This window comes from Berghia stephanieae, chromosome 1 (assembly GCF_034508935.2).
Source record: "Berghia stephanieae isolate SIO BIC M18660-M18661 chromosome 1, UCSD_Bste_1.3, whole genome shotgun sequence".
NCBI classification, from domain to species: domain Eukaryota; kingdom Metazoa; phylum Mollusca; class Gastropoda; order Nudibranchia; family Aeolidiidae; genus Berghia; species Berghia stephanieae.
In genome coordinates, this window is record NC_088360.1 from 36,699,517 (window position 1) to 36,717,343 (window position 17,827).

The window sequence follows — 17,827 nt, forward strand, 5'->3', positions numbered from 1 at the left end:
GGATACAGGCTCCAGCTCCTATGATGGCTACTGTTACTGTTACAGTTGCTGTTCGTACCAATCTACCACAATCCAACAAAATACTTTTAAAAATTTGACCAGAATTTATTTTACGTCAAACAACGATCGCATTCAAATGACTTTCAAGTTATGAAAATAATCTCAAAACTGAAGAGTTCTTTACCGTCTCAGGATTTGGAATTGTCATTTTTTGGGGTATAATTTCAAATAATTTTATTTGGAGTAAAAGTTATCTGGCCATAATAATTTTAAAGAAAAATAAAAGCGTTTTGTCCAAATACGGCAGAATGTTTCTATTTCTATTGTTACTTCCACTTCTTCCTCCGACATGGAACGTGGTTCCATGTTTATTTTCCCAAACGCCGTTTCTGACATATTTTGGCAAGCGCCTGTCTATTTTACCAACCCCAGGGAACGCTTTTCTAACAGTCTCCATCCATTCCCCTTTACAAGCTTTTCCAACAGGAAAGGAAACAGTGTATTATTGAGTCTTTATCGAAGAACATATTGTGGGCGTAGCACAGTAGATATGTGTGTTTATTTTACCCTTGGTGATTTTCTTTTTAATTTTTTTTTTACAATGAACTGAATTTGTCTGTTTTGTAAGATTAATTTGTGTTTATCACTATAAAAATAAAGATGGCAGGACTTTTTATTTTTTACTCCTTAATCATTATTTGAGTATAAATATTGAAATTCGACCAGTTATGTTAGATTTTCGTGATGAGGCTCTTATTATAATTCATAGTTAGAAGAAGAAGAAGAAGAAGAAGAAGAAGAAGAAGAAGAAGAAGAAGAAGAAGAAGAAGAAGAAGAAGAAGAAGAAGAAGAAGAAGAAGAAGAAGAAGAAGAAGAAGAAGGGGGAGTGCAATAGATTTGTATGGTTAGAAGAAAAGGTATCTAACAATAACACCACAACTAACAACAACAATAACAACATCTCTAAATGGAACGGGAGAAAAATAATAACAATCAACAGGAACAATGTGTATGTTATGACGAGAAGGAATAGACGAAAAGGAAGAAATAAAAATATAATCATGAGAAAACATGTCAAAATAATAAAACAGTAGGAAAAAAACATAATCATAAACAAACAACAACAAAAAATAAAATAAATAAAAGGAAAAAATGAAAGAAACATAAACACACACACGCACATATTCACGCACGTAAACACAAACGCACGAGAGCAACATACACATACACAGAAGAACTGGCCTAACTTGCCTCTATCATGGCAACCAACGGCTTTCCATGCGAAAATGACACCAGCAATTTTTACAGCCCTCTTGGATATTGCAAGGGAGGCAGTTGTGTTCATGAAGGAACAACAAACGAGTTCTTGGAATTTCTCCACGCCTTCATCTTTACCATTGACCCTGACACTCTTCATCAAATGATATTATTGTTATTATTGAAGACAGGGGCGACGCGGATTGATGGGCTAATCATTCAGTAACGAAGGGGAAGCCAGTGCTTTGGTTTTATCGCACTTTGATATAGCTGCACATGCCTCGCCACTGGTGACATTTTACGACTGTGTGTATTGCCCTTTTATGGTCGGGGATAGAGATTCTCTGTCACCCTCACTTCCCCCCCCCCTCTCCCCTCACCCTCTCTTGAATTTCTTCCTTGAAATCTCTCTTTTGCACACACTTTCCTTTGCCGGTTAAACTATTATTTACACTCACACACACACACACACACACACACGCACGCACGCACACACACACACACACTGAGAGATAAAGTGTGTGTGTGTGTGTGTGTGTGAGAGAGAGAGAGAAAGTGAAGAAGAAAGAGAAAGTGAAAGAGAGAGAGAGAGAGAGAGAGAGAGAGAGAGAGAGAGAGAGAGAGAGAGAGAGAGATAGAGAAGAAGAAGAAGAAGAAAAAGAAGAAGAAGAAGAAGAAGAAGAAGAAGAAGAAGAAGAAGAAGAAGAAGAAGAAGAAGAAGAAAAATGTTCCTTTGGAAAGTACTAGAATTCTCCCTCCGCCCCCCCGCCCCCCCCCCCCCCACACACTTTTTCCTAACCTTTCTCTACTTATTCCCCACACATTCCCTGCTTATTAATTGGCCACTGACAGCGTATACCCAAGTATCCATAATTTTCTTAATGACGTAACCATTTCCCCCAATATTATTTCTTGACCAGTAATTCACCCAGCCAAGTCCAAGCAGGAAACCAAACCAAAACATTGATGATAAAGATCTGATAATCCATCCCCGGGGAATGGCTGTGAATGTCCCACATCTTCATACTCAACAATTGGGGGGGGGGGGGGGGGTACAATAGGACAATTATTACCCATTGAATTAAGCCCTACATTCTACTAGTCAACATACCGCTGTAGCGCAAGAATTTACTTTTTCTCTTCAAATTGGTAACCAACTGATATTATCTGTGTACAAATCAATTTTATCAATGGAGTATGGGGAGGAAATTACCACAGCTGTTCTTTTGCCCCCTCTTTGGAACAGTCTTCTTCTTATGAATTCGAGTCGCAAATTAGCAGTTTCAATTTACCTATACTACGATAACATACCCTACATATTATAACTATAAGCTTTAACCACTCTGTGGCTTTAACCATTCTTATAAAGAAGTCGGTGGCTTTAACCTGAAATTAACAAATTGGAATGATTATTTTTTTTACTCACTCTTGTTCAATCTATTTACAACTTAATTTTTAACTCTCCTCATTGGAAATACGAAAATGTCATTTTTATCTTCAAATTGTTTCTTTATGAAGATTTTAAAATAGAAAACATCCCGGAATTTTATAGAGGGAAGTGTAGGATAATGCACTGAAAAATATCATCGAAAAGCTAGTATTTGTACAGAGACTTTTCTTCGCTAACCTCTTTTCATTTTTCAAAATCCCGTGTCTAGGCTAGGGATTATCCTATAACTGGACTATTGAGGGAGTAATTGTAGTTTCTCGGAACGAGGGGTTTGTTTTCTATTGTGAACATATAGACCAGAACGTTGTCGGCTTTATAGGGGGATAAATTATTATGGGAGATTTTCAAAACACACAATGGTTGTATTAATGTTATGCTAACAGGAAATAGTGGGCGTACCTACATTTGATCCATACTCATCCTTCCCACCCCACCCCACCCCCTTTCTACCCAATATCCCTTTACCCATTAATAAACCTACCCCTCGTCATCGTTCATAGCATTAGAGGGAATCCGTACTCCGAATTTATCAACGCTGGGTGCTCGTGATAATAATCTTATTCTATCTTTCAGAACTGATTTATCACATCTTATCGATGGTATAAAAATATTATTTTAAAATTTAGTCCTTTTTGAAAACTAAACTTACTTCTGGGATTTCTAATGCCAAGGCGCCACGCATTAACAACAGGTGACAAAAGGAATGGTGCATTAATATGAAAATGAAGGAGAATTACAAAAGCAATTGTTTAATTTTTGAAAGATTTTCTTCATTATCATTCATTATTTATCAGGTAAAACAGTGCTGCCGACATTATTTTGTGTAAACAAAACCCCACCTCCCCTATAGTTACATCAAACCGTTTTGTAATGTTTGTTTAAAATATAATATTATAATCCGAATGATTGCTTTAAAAGGAGAGAAAACATTAACACAGTTCTATCAACTTCCATGTACTTGAGTAGTCCCTCGATTATCGTTCTTTTATGTCTTTGTGATGGGGGCAAGAAGGGGCTGGATAATTTTACAGGGTGCAGCAGGATTATGTTGGATATTGGCCTTCATTATCCCATCACCTTACCTCATTGTCTGTCCTCTTTTATGGTGGGCCTTGATATCCTCCCGGGGTGTTAGGTTCGAGGTTGACTAGGTGCAACTGCAATGCCATGTTGTAGATTATGGAGAGAAGCGCTGTGAATTGGTAGAGAGTTTTTAGAGTAAAATACTGTTTTCCTTTGAGAACGAAGAAGTGATACCTTACACGTTTTTGGTGAAATGACAACACATCAAGGTGGTGTGTTGGTATTAGGAGGTGTGAGAATGTAAACATACATTATTGTTCTAAGTTTATATTGCTGACTGTGTTTGCTCCTTAATGATTAACTTTAGATTAGATGTAGAAAACGTATCTATTCCTTAAAAATAGTTTTGTTGCGCACATTTTTGCCAAAAAAAGCACATAATTTATCAAAATCAATTTTTTTCTAAAGGATTCATATACGAGGAAAATACAAATCTTTTTAAAATTAAGGGTTGACTCAAATGGTTGTTTAGAATATCTGCTAGGGCGTAATAATAGGTCCTTAATTTGACCTTGGAATTTCGAATTGCCACCTGGCCACCCTGTTGTCAGATTCATTTGCACGTACCTACAAATTTATTACCGTACTGATTTTATAGTGAAATAGATGAATGCCTGTTCATAATAGCCTTTATTTCTCCTCAAATATTGCGGGTTCTCCACAATTAAAAATAAAAACAAAAGCATTTTAATGGTTTATACTTATTGCTGCTAATAATCTAAATCATGGCATGAAATATCATAATGTAAATGTTAAACTCTCTAGAAATTTTAATCAAATTCCTAAATGTTACGAAAAATTCGTAGTTCTGTCTGTGAAAATATGTCTAACAGTTACCCCCACCACCATTATGAAGTTATATTAAATTATGTATAATTTTCAGACTTCTGTATCAAAAGCTATATATACTGTTCAATATGTCGCTCACCCACCCACCTCTCCGAATACATGTCACAACATGGATTTTAAACATCTCCTCATAAACGGAGATTTAGATTTATGCATTGGAACACATAACAGATTGTTAAACTCCCAGTGCTCTCGAAAACCGGCACACCCACCCTCTTATTCCATAATGTCAGACCACTTTTCATACGTTGCTACTTTAGCGGAGAGCGTTCCGATTTCGTTAGATTTTGAAAAAAAAAATACTTGATAAGTCGAGAGGAAGATTTTGTCACGGGCAACCAATTTTCAAAATAATTCCCAATCGTGGCGGTAAAATCGAGTAGGCCTATGAATGTTACAACTCGACACTACCCTCTTAACTACCGCCACTTGTACATGTGTTATAATGGTATTAATTATTACTGTTATTGTCATATCCGTTTATGGTTTGGCATACATACCCCCCATCAATCACTTAAAAAGGTATTCTACCACAACATCCCAGCCGCTCTTCACGCATTGCTGACGCTTATTGACTCCAAAATTCAATTCTGTTTCATTTTGCCGTTTTCAGAAGTGCCATATTTATCAATTGCCCGTAAACCACACGTTCTTATTTGTGATAAACGGCATAAAATGACCTAAAATTCAATTTTTTTTTCAAGCAGAGAAAGAGAGCTTTTGCGATAACCAATATTTTACGAAAGTGTTACTTTATTGTTCACAAAAACTTGGAAAACCACTCACATATTTACAAATATCTTATTGATTCTATCATTCTTCATTTTATATAATTTTGCCTACAATTCATTTTGTATTCTATCTGCATAAGTTTGCATCTCTGCGTTAAGCTGTTTACCATTTCATATAATATATATATTATTATCATTGAAAGATGCCAAAATAGGACACTCCCTCTTTTCTATTCTTTTTCTACTTTGTATTCTGGCTAAAACATTTTTTATTAATTTCAAAATCTCAATACATCTATATACATATATATATTTTTTTTTAATTAAAAAAAAAAAAAAATCCGCACTCCGGGTCGTCTTTCAACCTGGATTTCGAGTGGGCAGCGCATTCTCCACAGACCTCGGAAAGTCAATGCAATTTACAAAACGGCCTCTTGTAGAACGATTAATCCTATCGTTTTCCGTCACATAAAGCACACACTTGACCTCACAATACGAATCTATAGAAGTCTATCCCTATTTGAACCAGTTAACTGCTGTACTCTAGAAAAACACGTATTTACAAATTTGGCCAGAAAATTCGTCTTTCAAATCTCGATCGATTTAAATGACCCTCATCTTTGATAAACTCTCAAACCTGGGACTTGCAAAGTCCCAGGTTTGAGAGTTTTTGCCAAGACGAGGGTCATTTAAATCGATCGATATTTAAAGGACGACAGTTTTCTGGCCAAATTTTAAAAATACATATTGTTCCAAAGTACGAGTTAACTTATAGTTTTGTATAAAGTAATTTCATTGTTACATAAAATGGAATTGGTTGATATTATCTATCAGCAATAACGTTGTAATGATAGGATAGCGCCGTGTTTATTACATGTTTAACATCTAAATCACAGCGAATGACATATCAGAATGGACAGATCCGTTTGTTTATCGGAACTGATGGCATCAGAACATAGGTCAATGTTCTCGTGACTACTATTTTTTTTTCAAAGAAATTTTGATCAAGTTTTTGGACTAGAGCAGTTGTCTTTATCTTATTGTAATCAAAAGTTTTAGGTGCTAGTCGTTCAATCGGTAAAGCGACTGTTTAAAACTGCCCAGACTTGGTTAGACTCTGTTGCTAACCATGAACCAAAAATGATTATGATGATGATGATAAATATTATTTTCATTATTAACATTATTATTATTGTTTTTATTATCATTGTTATTATTATTATTATTATTATTATTATTATTATTATTATTATTATTATTATTATTATTATTATTATTATTATTATTATTAATATTATTATTATTATTATTATTATTATTATTAGCATCATCATTATTATCATTATCATCATTATTATTATTATTTATTATATTATTAATTACTTTGAAAATAACGTCATTACCTTATGGAGCTAGATTATTCCTGGTTCTTTAGCGCATAAATTGCTCATGACTACCATTTGGATAGAGCTCTTCAATACTTTTACATACTTCTGTATTCAGATTTCAGATATTGTGTATAATATAAAAATATAAGATTCTATGCAGCCTTTTAAATACATTTTTCACAATCCTTTGAGTGTCAGATAATTGGCAAATTGGACTGAGCTTATTGTTAAAATGTAAGATAGAAAGAAAAAAAAAAGAGAAGATACGCGAGACAGAAGTTAATGACACAACATTCCAATTTCCAAGACTTGGGAGCAAATGAGCAAAAACACAAACAGCAAATTATTTTTTTTATTTTAACGTCAAACACGCGATCAACCAATCATTACACGTACTAGAATGCAGAATAAAATCAAATAAAAATGTCTGAACTTCAAAATTTAAAAATTCAACTTTGATTTTTTTAAAAGGAAAAGAATTATTTGTCACGCAAGTGTTACTTACTCCATCACGAGACAAGAGCTATCTAGACTCCTACCCTCCCCCCACCCTCTATTCAAATCAACAATACAAAGTGGCTTCGTGTTCTTTTCCCTGCCGCTCCTTCGCTATTCTAACCAGCAATTACTGTTTTATTTACTCACCACCACCAGGCGGGCCAAGCGCTTGCACACAACCGTTTTGCTCAGAAGATGAGCACCTCATCTATAATGGATCTGACTTGCTGTTTCTTGGGCCGCGCTCGATTCAGAATTTTTACCTTCTCGTCGATCCCCCTCAATGCATGTTTCCACGGTCCGCTGATTTCACGTGTGACCTTTTTCCATGCATGAATGAGTGAGGGAATCAGAGGAGATTTTCTTTTTTTTTTTCCGAAAAAAAATATTATGGGTTATTTATTTCGTCGTAGACACGAAAATTGAAAAGAAAAAGAAACATTATCGTAGTCAAACAGGCAAAGCTAGCCCACCCTTGTAGAATTTTGAGGTAATAATCAAAAATTCATAACACGGTAATTATATGTTACGTGTGTACCCTAGTGCAAGACTGGTTTTGTAAAATGTGAATAGGATTTGAGAGGCATCAATAAATCTCTGGGCGTCTTCGGAAAATAAGGCTAGGGAACTATTATATTTTGAAGAATTTGATTTGATAAAGATGTAATCATTGAGCGATTATTTTTTCTCCCACTGTGTAAAGACTAATCTTGTATTAAAAACAATTGTGAGAAAAGGAGTATCCGTAGTTGTCAGCGAGTGGTGAAGTGTTTATGCAACTCCTGTCAGTGAGAGGTACTATTTTACAGTCATTATGCCTTCGATGTTTTTTTCTGATTGTTTTGTTTTGTTTGTTTGTTTTATTTAGTTGTTTTCTTTGGGTTTTTTTTTTTTTTGTTTTCCTCGTTCTTTTATTTTCTTCCTTTCTATTTTTTTTTTTGGTTATGTAATAGCGTCGAACTTTTCTCTTAGATGTTTGAAATTGTCTGCTAACAATTTTGACTGTTTTACAAAACAAAACAAAAAAGTTAAGTGAAATATTTGGACCAATATTTTTGGTGAATAACACAGACTGTTGTTAGTACCATTCTGTGCGGTAAACAAAGGCATGCATTAGATACAACAAACTTCAGAGACACATTTTATATTATATTATACAAAGTTTATATCTTAAAAATATGCATTCAGTCTCATGGTCGGCAGACAATATCATTGGTCTTGATTAACATTAAATCAAACTCGAGTTTATTATTCTTTCCGTGTTATGCAACAATAATTGGACAAACTCACTTATCGAGTCTATTATATTTGTTAATTTCCACGTTATTGGCAGGGGCGGCTCGTAGATAGAAAAATAATATATCGTGGATCTCATAGCGATATCCTGGTCTAGGCGACACAGTGTCTAATACAGATGTCAAGGGAATTTTTATAGCTGGCGAGATGAAGAGATGGATTTCAGATAAATGAAATTGTTAGGGGATGAGGATAAAAATAGTAATAATATATAGAGAATACAACGAAATTATTTCTCAGTGTAGGAAAGTTATGCGACTAGTTTTCGAGAAGAACAGAATTAGTTTGAAATGAAAAGGCAAGATGAAAACTGGATGTGGAGTTGTAATAACCTGTAGATTTCGATGATAATGATAATAATGGTGATGTGATGTGGAATGAATGGCTGTGATCGAAACGATAATGAATAAGATGAAACTGATCTTCGGCACCATCGTTGACTTTGTTGTTGTCTTAGTTTTAACCTGGTTCCTCAGCATTGTTCAGTCAATATATCATCGTCATCGTGATCATCATCATAATCATCATAATCATCATCATCATCATAATCACCATCATCATCATCATCATCATCATCATCATCATCATCATCATCATCATCATCATCATCATCATCATCATCATCATCATCAACAACAACAACAACAATAACGACGACGACGACGTCGTCTTCATCGCATCCCATTCACATGCATTCCCTGCTGTGTCCCTTTCAGCACAAATGAAATAACGACACGGTTAAAGTTAATCATATTCATTTATGCATCCAGAAAGCTCCAGGGTGCATAATGAACGCCATCCCTCGGGATCTCCTCCCGTGTGGTAAAAATCAACCCCAGAATTCTCTACCCATTTCTTAGCATCATGCTTCACTTGAATATCTATCTCAATTTGATTCGGACAAGTTGAAATTTATACGCGGCAGTTTGTAGAATCCCTGGCACAGTTTGTAGAATCCCTGGCACAGTTTGTAGATACCCTGTCACCGTTTGTAGATACCCTGTCACAGTTTGTAGATACCCTGTCACAGTTTGTAGATACCCTGCCACAGTTTGTAGAATCCATGGCACAGTTTGTAGATACCCTGTCACCGTTTGTAGATACCCTGTCATAGTTTGTAGATACTCTGTCACCGTTTGTAGATACCCTGTCACGGTTTGTAGATACCCTGTCACAGTTTGTAGATACCCTGTCACAGTTTGTAGATATCCTGTCACCTGCCTGTTGATAGAAAAAAAAGGACATTGGTTGTGCCGTCATGATGTCTCGACACAATTTTTTCAGCAGTACATAATGTATGAGTCATAGGTCAAGAAATTTAGGTAATTAATTATTATATAATATGAATTCGATTCAATACTCACTCAACATTAACGACAACAGCAATAATAATAATAATAATAATAATAATAATAATAATAATAATAATAATAATAATAATAATAATAATAATAACATCAATAATAATAATAATAATAATAATAATAATAATAATAATAATAATAATAATAATAATAATAATAATAATAATAATAATAATATGATAATAATAATAATAATAATAATAATAATAATAATAATAATAATAATAATAATAATAATAATGATGATAATAATAACATTAACAACAACGAAAACAATAATAACAGCACTAAAGTAAAACAACAATAACAATAACAACAACATTAACAATGACAATAACACTAACAACAAGAATAATAACAATACTAATAACAACCAAAAAATGACGTTATTTAAACCTACATCTATGTCATTTTACAACTAGTTATCCTGCTATCTCCAAATTTCATTGATATTCATCATGACACGAGTGACACGCAAACACATTTATTCTCAAAATCTGTAACTTGGAAAAATTCAAAGATAATTTTTAAAAAACGTGAAACACTACATACACCCTTTCTCATACACCAACACATACAAACACACATACACACACACAAATACACCCAAACTCACACACTTATTTGAATACCCTTTATAACGTATGCCAACGCAATTTCAATTCTTAAAAATTAGGATTGAGTTTTATGCTTCATTATCATTTTACAGTTTTCTAATTCAAACAATCTGGTACTTTCCCAAAAACAAGATTTTAATAAAATATTTATAGATAAATAACTAAACAAAATGAGTTTGTTCTTTTAACATTGGAAAACGAAAAAATAATTCTGGATGCCTTTATTTGTTTCCAAACAATACTTCTTCTCATTGGCTCCACGAAATAATGCTCATCGTTTGACCAACTTCCTTGCTTTATTCTTATTAATCCTCCTTTCCATTGATGCAAGTTTCCCGTTCCGCTAGCGTCCTGTATGGAAGACGCATTATTATTGCTCACCACCGCCATCCTAAACGATCATCAGCACCTTTTGTTACAAGCCGACAAAATCGTTTGAGAATTTGAATAAAACTCTGGAAATGGACTGCGGAAGTGGTTGGAGTTGCAGACGGAAAAGGAACCGGGGAAAACGGCGGAAGGGGCGGGGGTGTCGAAGGTGGCATGATGGGGGCTCCAAACAAAATGGATGTAAAAAGGGAGAACCCTTATTTCTTTTCTTTTTTTTCTTTTTCTTTTCATCTCATCAGATCCTTTGGTATTTTTTCTACCCCGTCTCGTTCTCTCTCTCTCCACCCCACCCCCCCCCCTTTATTAATTAATTATTTTCAAAATTGTTTCTCAAAGAGTTTCACCACCTATTGTTTGCATTATTAAAGTTGTTTGCCTTAAGGTATAAAGTTGAATGCTCAATATGGTGTTGAATTTCAGCAAATATTTGTAAAATGTTGTATTTGCTTTTTAAGTCGCCAGTGTTTGTGTAGAAACAAAACGAAACAGAAAATGGACAAACTACCAGCATATTAGTTACATGGATATTTCCGGAAATTCTTATGAGTTGAAAGAGTCTATTGATCGATTGGAAAAAAAAAAACAAATAAGAAATATACCGTGATTAAGAATTATATGAATTAAATACAACTCAATGATCGATTTCTTCTTTATTTGTCAATGAATTCAATACGTTGAAAGTGAAAAAAGTCCCCTCCCGTGTCAATTGTCTTTTCCTGGTTTATTGATAATTTCTCCATGTTTATTCTTTAAAACTGCCCTAAGAATTCCACGATTTGGAATGATTTGTTACCATTTGGAATGGGAGTTGTTCTCACGGTGATGCTGTGACAATTTTTATAAAAATATGTCTTGTACTTGATGTTGGATATCAGTAATATTGTTTGGATTTTCATGATGCCGACACTACACGTGTCGTTTTGTCCCTTTGGCATTTTATATACTTCATACTTGGCATCTTGGAAATACACGGGGATAATAACGTAAAGTTTAGGAAACAGAATGTTAGAAAAGAAAGATAAAAGCAACAATTCCAATGAAGTCCCAGGTTTGAGGGGTTTGGACAAGGTGAGGGTCATTTTAATCGATCAATATTTGATGGACCAGTTGTCTGGCTGGTCAAAGTATCATTTTTTTTTCAGAGTATGACGAATTGGAAATAAAAGTTGTTGTTTTTTTCTGACAAAAATGACAAAAAATACGATATGTTAATGATTTAGAAGTGTATCGCAGCATAAGGCTGGCTACTCGAATTGATTATATTTGGTATCTATAAGTTTTGAAAATATTGATTGTAAGACCTATCGAATTCTGATATCAATAATGATTTCATATGACAATTTACAATTAAAGTGGTCAGTCAAGAGAGGAAGAGAGAGAGAGAGAGAGAGAGAGAGAGAGAGAGAGAGAGAGAGAGAGAGAGAGAGAGAGAGAGAGAAAAAATAAGTAGGAGTGAAATATCTGTTCAATGTTACAGTTATCGTTTAACGTTATAACAAGTGTAACTAAATGACAAATTGCCATATTTATGGACAATAAAGATCTATTATTATTATTATCTAGCCATCTTTGCTTAATTACCCGTCATAATTTTTTTTGTTTGTATAAAGTACCCCCTCCAATAATTTGTTTCTTCGTGAATAACCCACCATTTATACCAACAAAATAACTTGAATAGAACTCTACCTCGTACCCCAATTCCGAATTGGGTTACAAATGAAGAATCATGTTGTGACTGTCAGTTCACGTTCGAATGTCAAGACAGCTGGATGCATCTTGTTAATGCAAACAATTGGGTTGTTTATTTTTCCTTATTCTAATAGCATTAAAAAAAATATATATTATTAGATCTGTTACATACTATTTCCTATCGGAGTACATTATTATTGGCACTGTGAAAGAATTGTCAGACAATCGGGTACATCTGAATTTTTTAAAAAGTCCTACAGACAAGCATCTCAGTATGTACAATTACATCATATCCCTTGCTAGTGTATTTAACAAACGTGATACATCAAAATTTGTCAATCTTTCTAGCTCAATTCACTATAGAAAAATGAATTTCAAAAACAAAAATAAATCAATTATTTTGTTAAATACTGCCAGCATTCCCATTTCACAATGCGTCTCATCTGTGTTTAGTCAGTTCAGTCCCTGGAACATAAAAAAGGAGAGATCTATAATTTCCAAGTTAATCCGCTTATTTAGTGAGAGAAATTCAAGATCTCACTCCACCTTCGCAAAGATGTTGAAGACTAGCAGGGGGTACTTTGTGTTTAAAAAAAGAAAAAAAAGGAAGGAAAGAACAAAAAACAACACAAACTATACTTCTCTTTTTAAATCCTCACATTCTCTACTTTTCTTATCTGCGATTTTTTGTTGCGATGACTGGTTAATTCCCATTGAAGATGTTTAGTGGTGTGTTCATTTTGCCCTCCGCCTTGCGAGCAGTGGAAGTATTCTCCATATTCAAAAATTTGGCCAGAAACTCGTCCTTCAAATATCGGTCGATTTAAATGACCCTCATCTTGGCAAAAACTCTCAAACCTGGGATTTCGCGAAGTTCCAGGTTTGAGCGTTTTTGCCAAGATTAGGGTCATTTTAATCGATCGATATTTGAAGGACGAGTTTTCTGGCCAAAATTTTGAATAAGGTTGTTTTTTTTTCTCCAGAGTACGGCTGTATTGTAAGTGTTTTGTCCTCATTAAAAAGTGGTTCTGGGGATGTCAGTGGCGACGGGTGGTCCGGTCGGGTGGGGCTAATACAAAGATAATTAAAGTTATTAGCTCTAGGAATCCTGATTCCATTGTTTCAGTGATTGGTTTTGCTGTTTTCATCTTGGGATTTCTTGTATTGCAATTTCTTTCTCAAATCTACCTAGATATATTCGGATATCTTGTTTTCTTTGTCGTTTGTCCTAATTGCTTCCGAAAGGTATCCACTTACATATTTCCTAGGTCAGGCAATGTCAGGTAGGTTAGTAAGGGAAAGGATATTTTTAAAAAAATCAAATTATGATAAAACAAACGATCGTGGTCGTTTCTTTTACACACAATGAAAATATATCATTAACTATTTTTAGAGGCTGCATTGTAGAAGTTCCGGTTACTTCCCTCAACATCCCCCCCCCCCAGACAATATATTTTTGTATCGAAATGTTCTTCAACTTTCAAAGTAGATACTTCTAACATTTGTTCTCTTGACAGCACACAATTTGTTGATAAATAAGTCATATCTCTTTTAAAATGTTTCTAACATTAACATTGTGTTTCTGATAATATAATGTTTTATTTGTTCAAATTTTCCACTTTATTGACAGTCTGGAAAAATATTTCTGACCCTATAGATTTCTAAAAAAAGAAAAGAGGTTGCATTGGTGAGGACACTGCAATATAAAAAATAATACGAAGCACACGTTCAACTGCAATAAACCCAGTCGATTCCACTTCATTTCCTATAGACTTGCCCGCCTGGCAATCCTCATTGCCAAGGCATCAAGGCATAATGGAATCAGAGAAAATGGAAATGGTGGAAAAGAAGAAAGTAAAAATCAGAATTCTTCGAGCCTTTTAAGAAATTCCATGAGATGGAAACGTTTCGTCCCTCTTTCTCTCTTTTGCTTCCGTTCTCTTTACAAGATTTTATAAAAAATGATCACGACATGCATGCATTTTGCGAACTATGTTAATGAAGAACGAATGTGATGTGGTTATTTTGTCATTTCTAGGTGTTGATTTTTGCTTGTGGCGAATGTAATGTTGTTGTTTGGGATGCTGTTGTTTCCGTTAAAGATGATGATGAAGAAGAGGAGTAGAAAGTTGATGACGAGGAAAGATTAGGAGATGGAGTAGGCTGAGTTGGCGGAGACAACCAAATAGCTATGGTTTTCTCTCTTTGCTCCTCTCTTTTATTCCTTTTCTCGAATAATGTGTTTTTGTTATGTATTTTTGAAATTCGAGCGCCCCCCCCCCCCACTCCATAGGTTCAGGGAAGGGGAGGGTCTGTATGGGATAAAAGTGATGGGCTGCACTATATCATTGAACAAGTTGGCAATTAACTGAAGAGTCTTTAATGGATAGCATACATAATGTAGGGAGGTTCATAAGTTGATAAGATTGAAGGAAAGGGTCAATTTTTTAAAGAGGTAGAAGAATAACAGCCCCTCATAACATTGTTTCGCTCCCTCTCTCTACCTTTCTTGTCTTATTATGGTCTTCCTCCTCCATTTTGTTTTCTTTTCTATTGTTTCATTTTGTTTTTGTTAAAATATTTTACGTTATAGTTTGCTCTCTCTCTCTCTCTCTCTCTCTCTCTCTCTCTCTCTCTCTCTCTCTCTCTCTCTCTCTCTCTCTCCTCTTTAAATTCACTCTTCATACATTTTCGTTTATGGCGGATGGCCTCTCCACGAAATATTCTTCCTCTCAAACCTTCGCTCAAGGATTTTTTCGGGAGTGTCAGGTCGAATTTCGCTTTCTGCTGTCAATCAGACCCTCTGAAACGGCGGCTTGATATGACATTTCCCCAATTGAAAGCCGTCCAGGACGGTGAGAAAGCTGCGAATGAATTTGACAGTTTTGTAGCCCCATTTTGTCACATCTTTTGTGGTGATTTATTCTCTTCTCCCCCTTGCTAAACAGTAGAGAAACCGTTTTGATGACCATTATCAAATATTGAGATTCTCTCTTACTCCATTGTTTCGGGTTTCGTTCATTTTTCCGGTACCAATTTTAACTCTCGCCCCCCTGTTTCTATTAATAAGGGGGGTTAGAATTGTTATTATGTGTTTAGATATTCGGTTTTATTAGACAGCTTGTGTCCGAAAATTAATAGTTAGACTGGAACCAAAGTGTTTACTTCTTTTTGTATGGGTTCTTCATAACAATTGAGTCTAAGGGTCTATCTAAACTAAAACAGACAAAGGTTTTGAGTAGAATTATTGTATTAGGGACACTCCAAACAAACGATTCTCTGACGTTTGAAATAACCCATGCCACTAAGAGACACATTTTATCTTTCTTTTTCTTTTTTTATTCTTCTTTCCTCTCCTCTCTGGACAGCGAGAACCATAAAATTGATGCCAAATTCCATTCTTATCCAATATAATATGATGATATTATAGATTCTCTCGTTTAGTTTTGACATTATAAATAACCACTTATTAAGTTCCAACTATATTCATTCAGCTTTTCCTTAGACGCATTGGTATGAACTGCCGTGTAAGAAGAAAATAAAATAGACAAAAATTATTCTAATTGAGCCTGAGCTTTTATATAGCGCAATATCCAATAAACGTGCTCAAACGCTTTACAAAGGGTCCCTGACCAACACCACCACGTAACATGTAGATCGAGACATGACTCCTGTTAGGCGATATAACATTTTTTTCCCGACAGAGACAACGCTGTTAACGGCCAGGTACTCATTTTTACACCTGAGTACGGTGAGAGAATGTGAGTAAAGAGCCTTTTTCCAAGGACTCAACAATGCCCCGAGTGAGGCTCGAACCCAGGACATTCCGATCTGAAAGCGAGTGTCATACCACTAGACCACATAGCCGCACTTGACTCTAAACCACAGTTACGTCGTTTGTCATTTATTTAAAAAAAACAAAAAGGAACAACAAAAACACATACGAGCCATCCCTCCGCCCCTTGTTGTTATACTTACTAATTTATTCGATGCTTATGCTCTAGCCCGTCGGTCTGCGTTTGTTGTTATAAGATTATTACATCGCATAGAAAGGGTGTTTGTAACAATAAACATAAAAAATATCATGCCTGTCTTTACTTTATAAAATTAAGTGTATTTCTTTTGTTTTATTAATCTGTTGATTTATTTATATTTAATTCCATTATTTATCTATTTCATTCCAGCGACCCCCTTCTCACAACGCCAGTTTTACTCAACAAGACGACACACAATCGTCGAGGTCAGGAGATACTCCTGTACCTGCTAGTCAGACCAACAATAACAACTCATCGCACAATGCGGAAAATAACAGTGAATCAGGTAAGACAATAACAAACCATATATCATCCTATTTCCGCTCATTAAAACCATTATTATAACCTGTTCTGAAAGTGATTGGGTTGACTCATTGGTCGTTTTAAACTAAAAGAAAAATTAATTTGCAAATTACACATTGATAATCATGTTTTTAAAAAATTGACCGCTCTCCGTATTCTTTATGGTTTCTTTCTGTCTTTCTTTCCTTTTTTTCCCTTCTATTTCATCGTTGCTTTTCAATAGCAATCATTTCACTCAACTACTTCCGGGTTACTTCTTCATTTTGTCACTTCTTTGTTAATGAAATAGAGAGAGAAAACAACAAATCCCTCAAACCCCCCAAAAATGTTATTTATGCTAAAATCATCCAATTTTGTCGAAACAAAAAAATGAACAAACAGGTATTGCAAATTTATGGCGCTTGTATATATCATGTCACACACAGAGTAAACTGTGACGAATGCATTGTATAATGTACAATTTTATAGATATTCTCAGCATAATTATCGAAACAGAATAATAATATACTATTAACAACAATAATGTCAAATAAAACATAACCGTACGTCAAAAATCATTTATTCCAATCACTACAACTTTACCCCCCCCCCCCCCCCACCCATGGATTATATCTAAAACCAACACACATTGTAAATCGTAATTTGACAAATGACTTTGTATACCATTGTGTCTCCGTAACATCAGAACCATATCACCGACAATCCGACACAAAAGCCAGAACGTTTAGATGTCTCATCTGAATCGAATTTTAAAATCTTGTCGCCGCCGCCACCAATTTATTTTTTTGTAAATCGTATTCAAAACATCGTGGCGTCAAGCACCATTGAGATTTGGCTTGATAATTCCCACAACAGCGATTATTTCAATGATAATGATG

At 34.8% G+C, this 17,827-nt stretch overlaps 1 protein-coding gene across 2 annotated transcripts in view; it reads left to right on the forward strand.

Annotated features, from left to right (window-relative positions):
• The window catches only part of LOC144973256 (homeobox protein Meis1-like), a 224,562-nt gene that overhangs the window by 110,721 nt on the left and 96,014 nt on the right, over positions 1-17,827 (forward strand). For both annotated transcript variants that reach the window (XM_078915489.1, XM_078915500.1), the window contains exon 9: positions 16,797-16,932. In XM_078915489.1, coding sequence (XP_078771615.1) covers positions 16,797-16,932 — 136 coding nt within the window. The remainder of the gene's footprint in view (positions 1-16,796; positions 16,933-17,827) is intronic.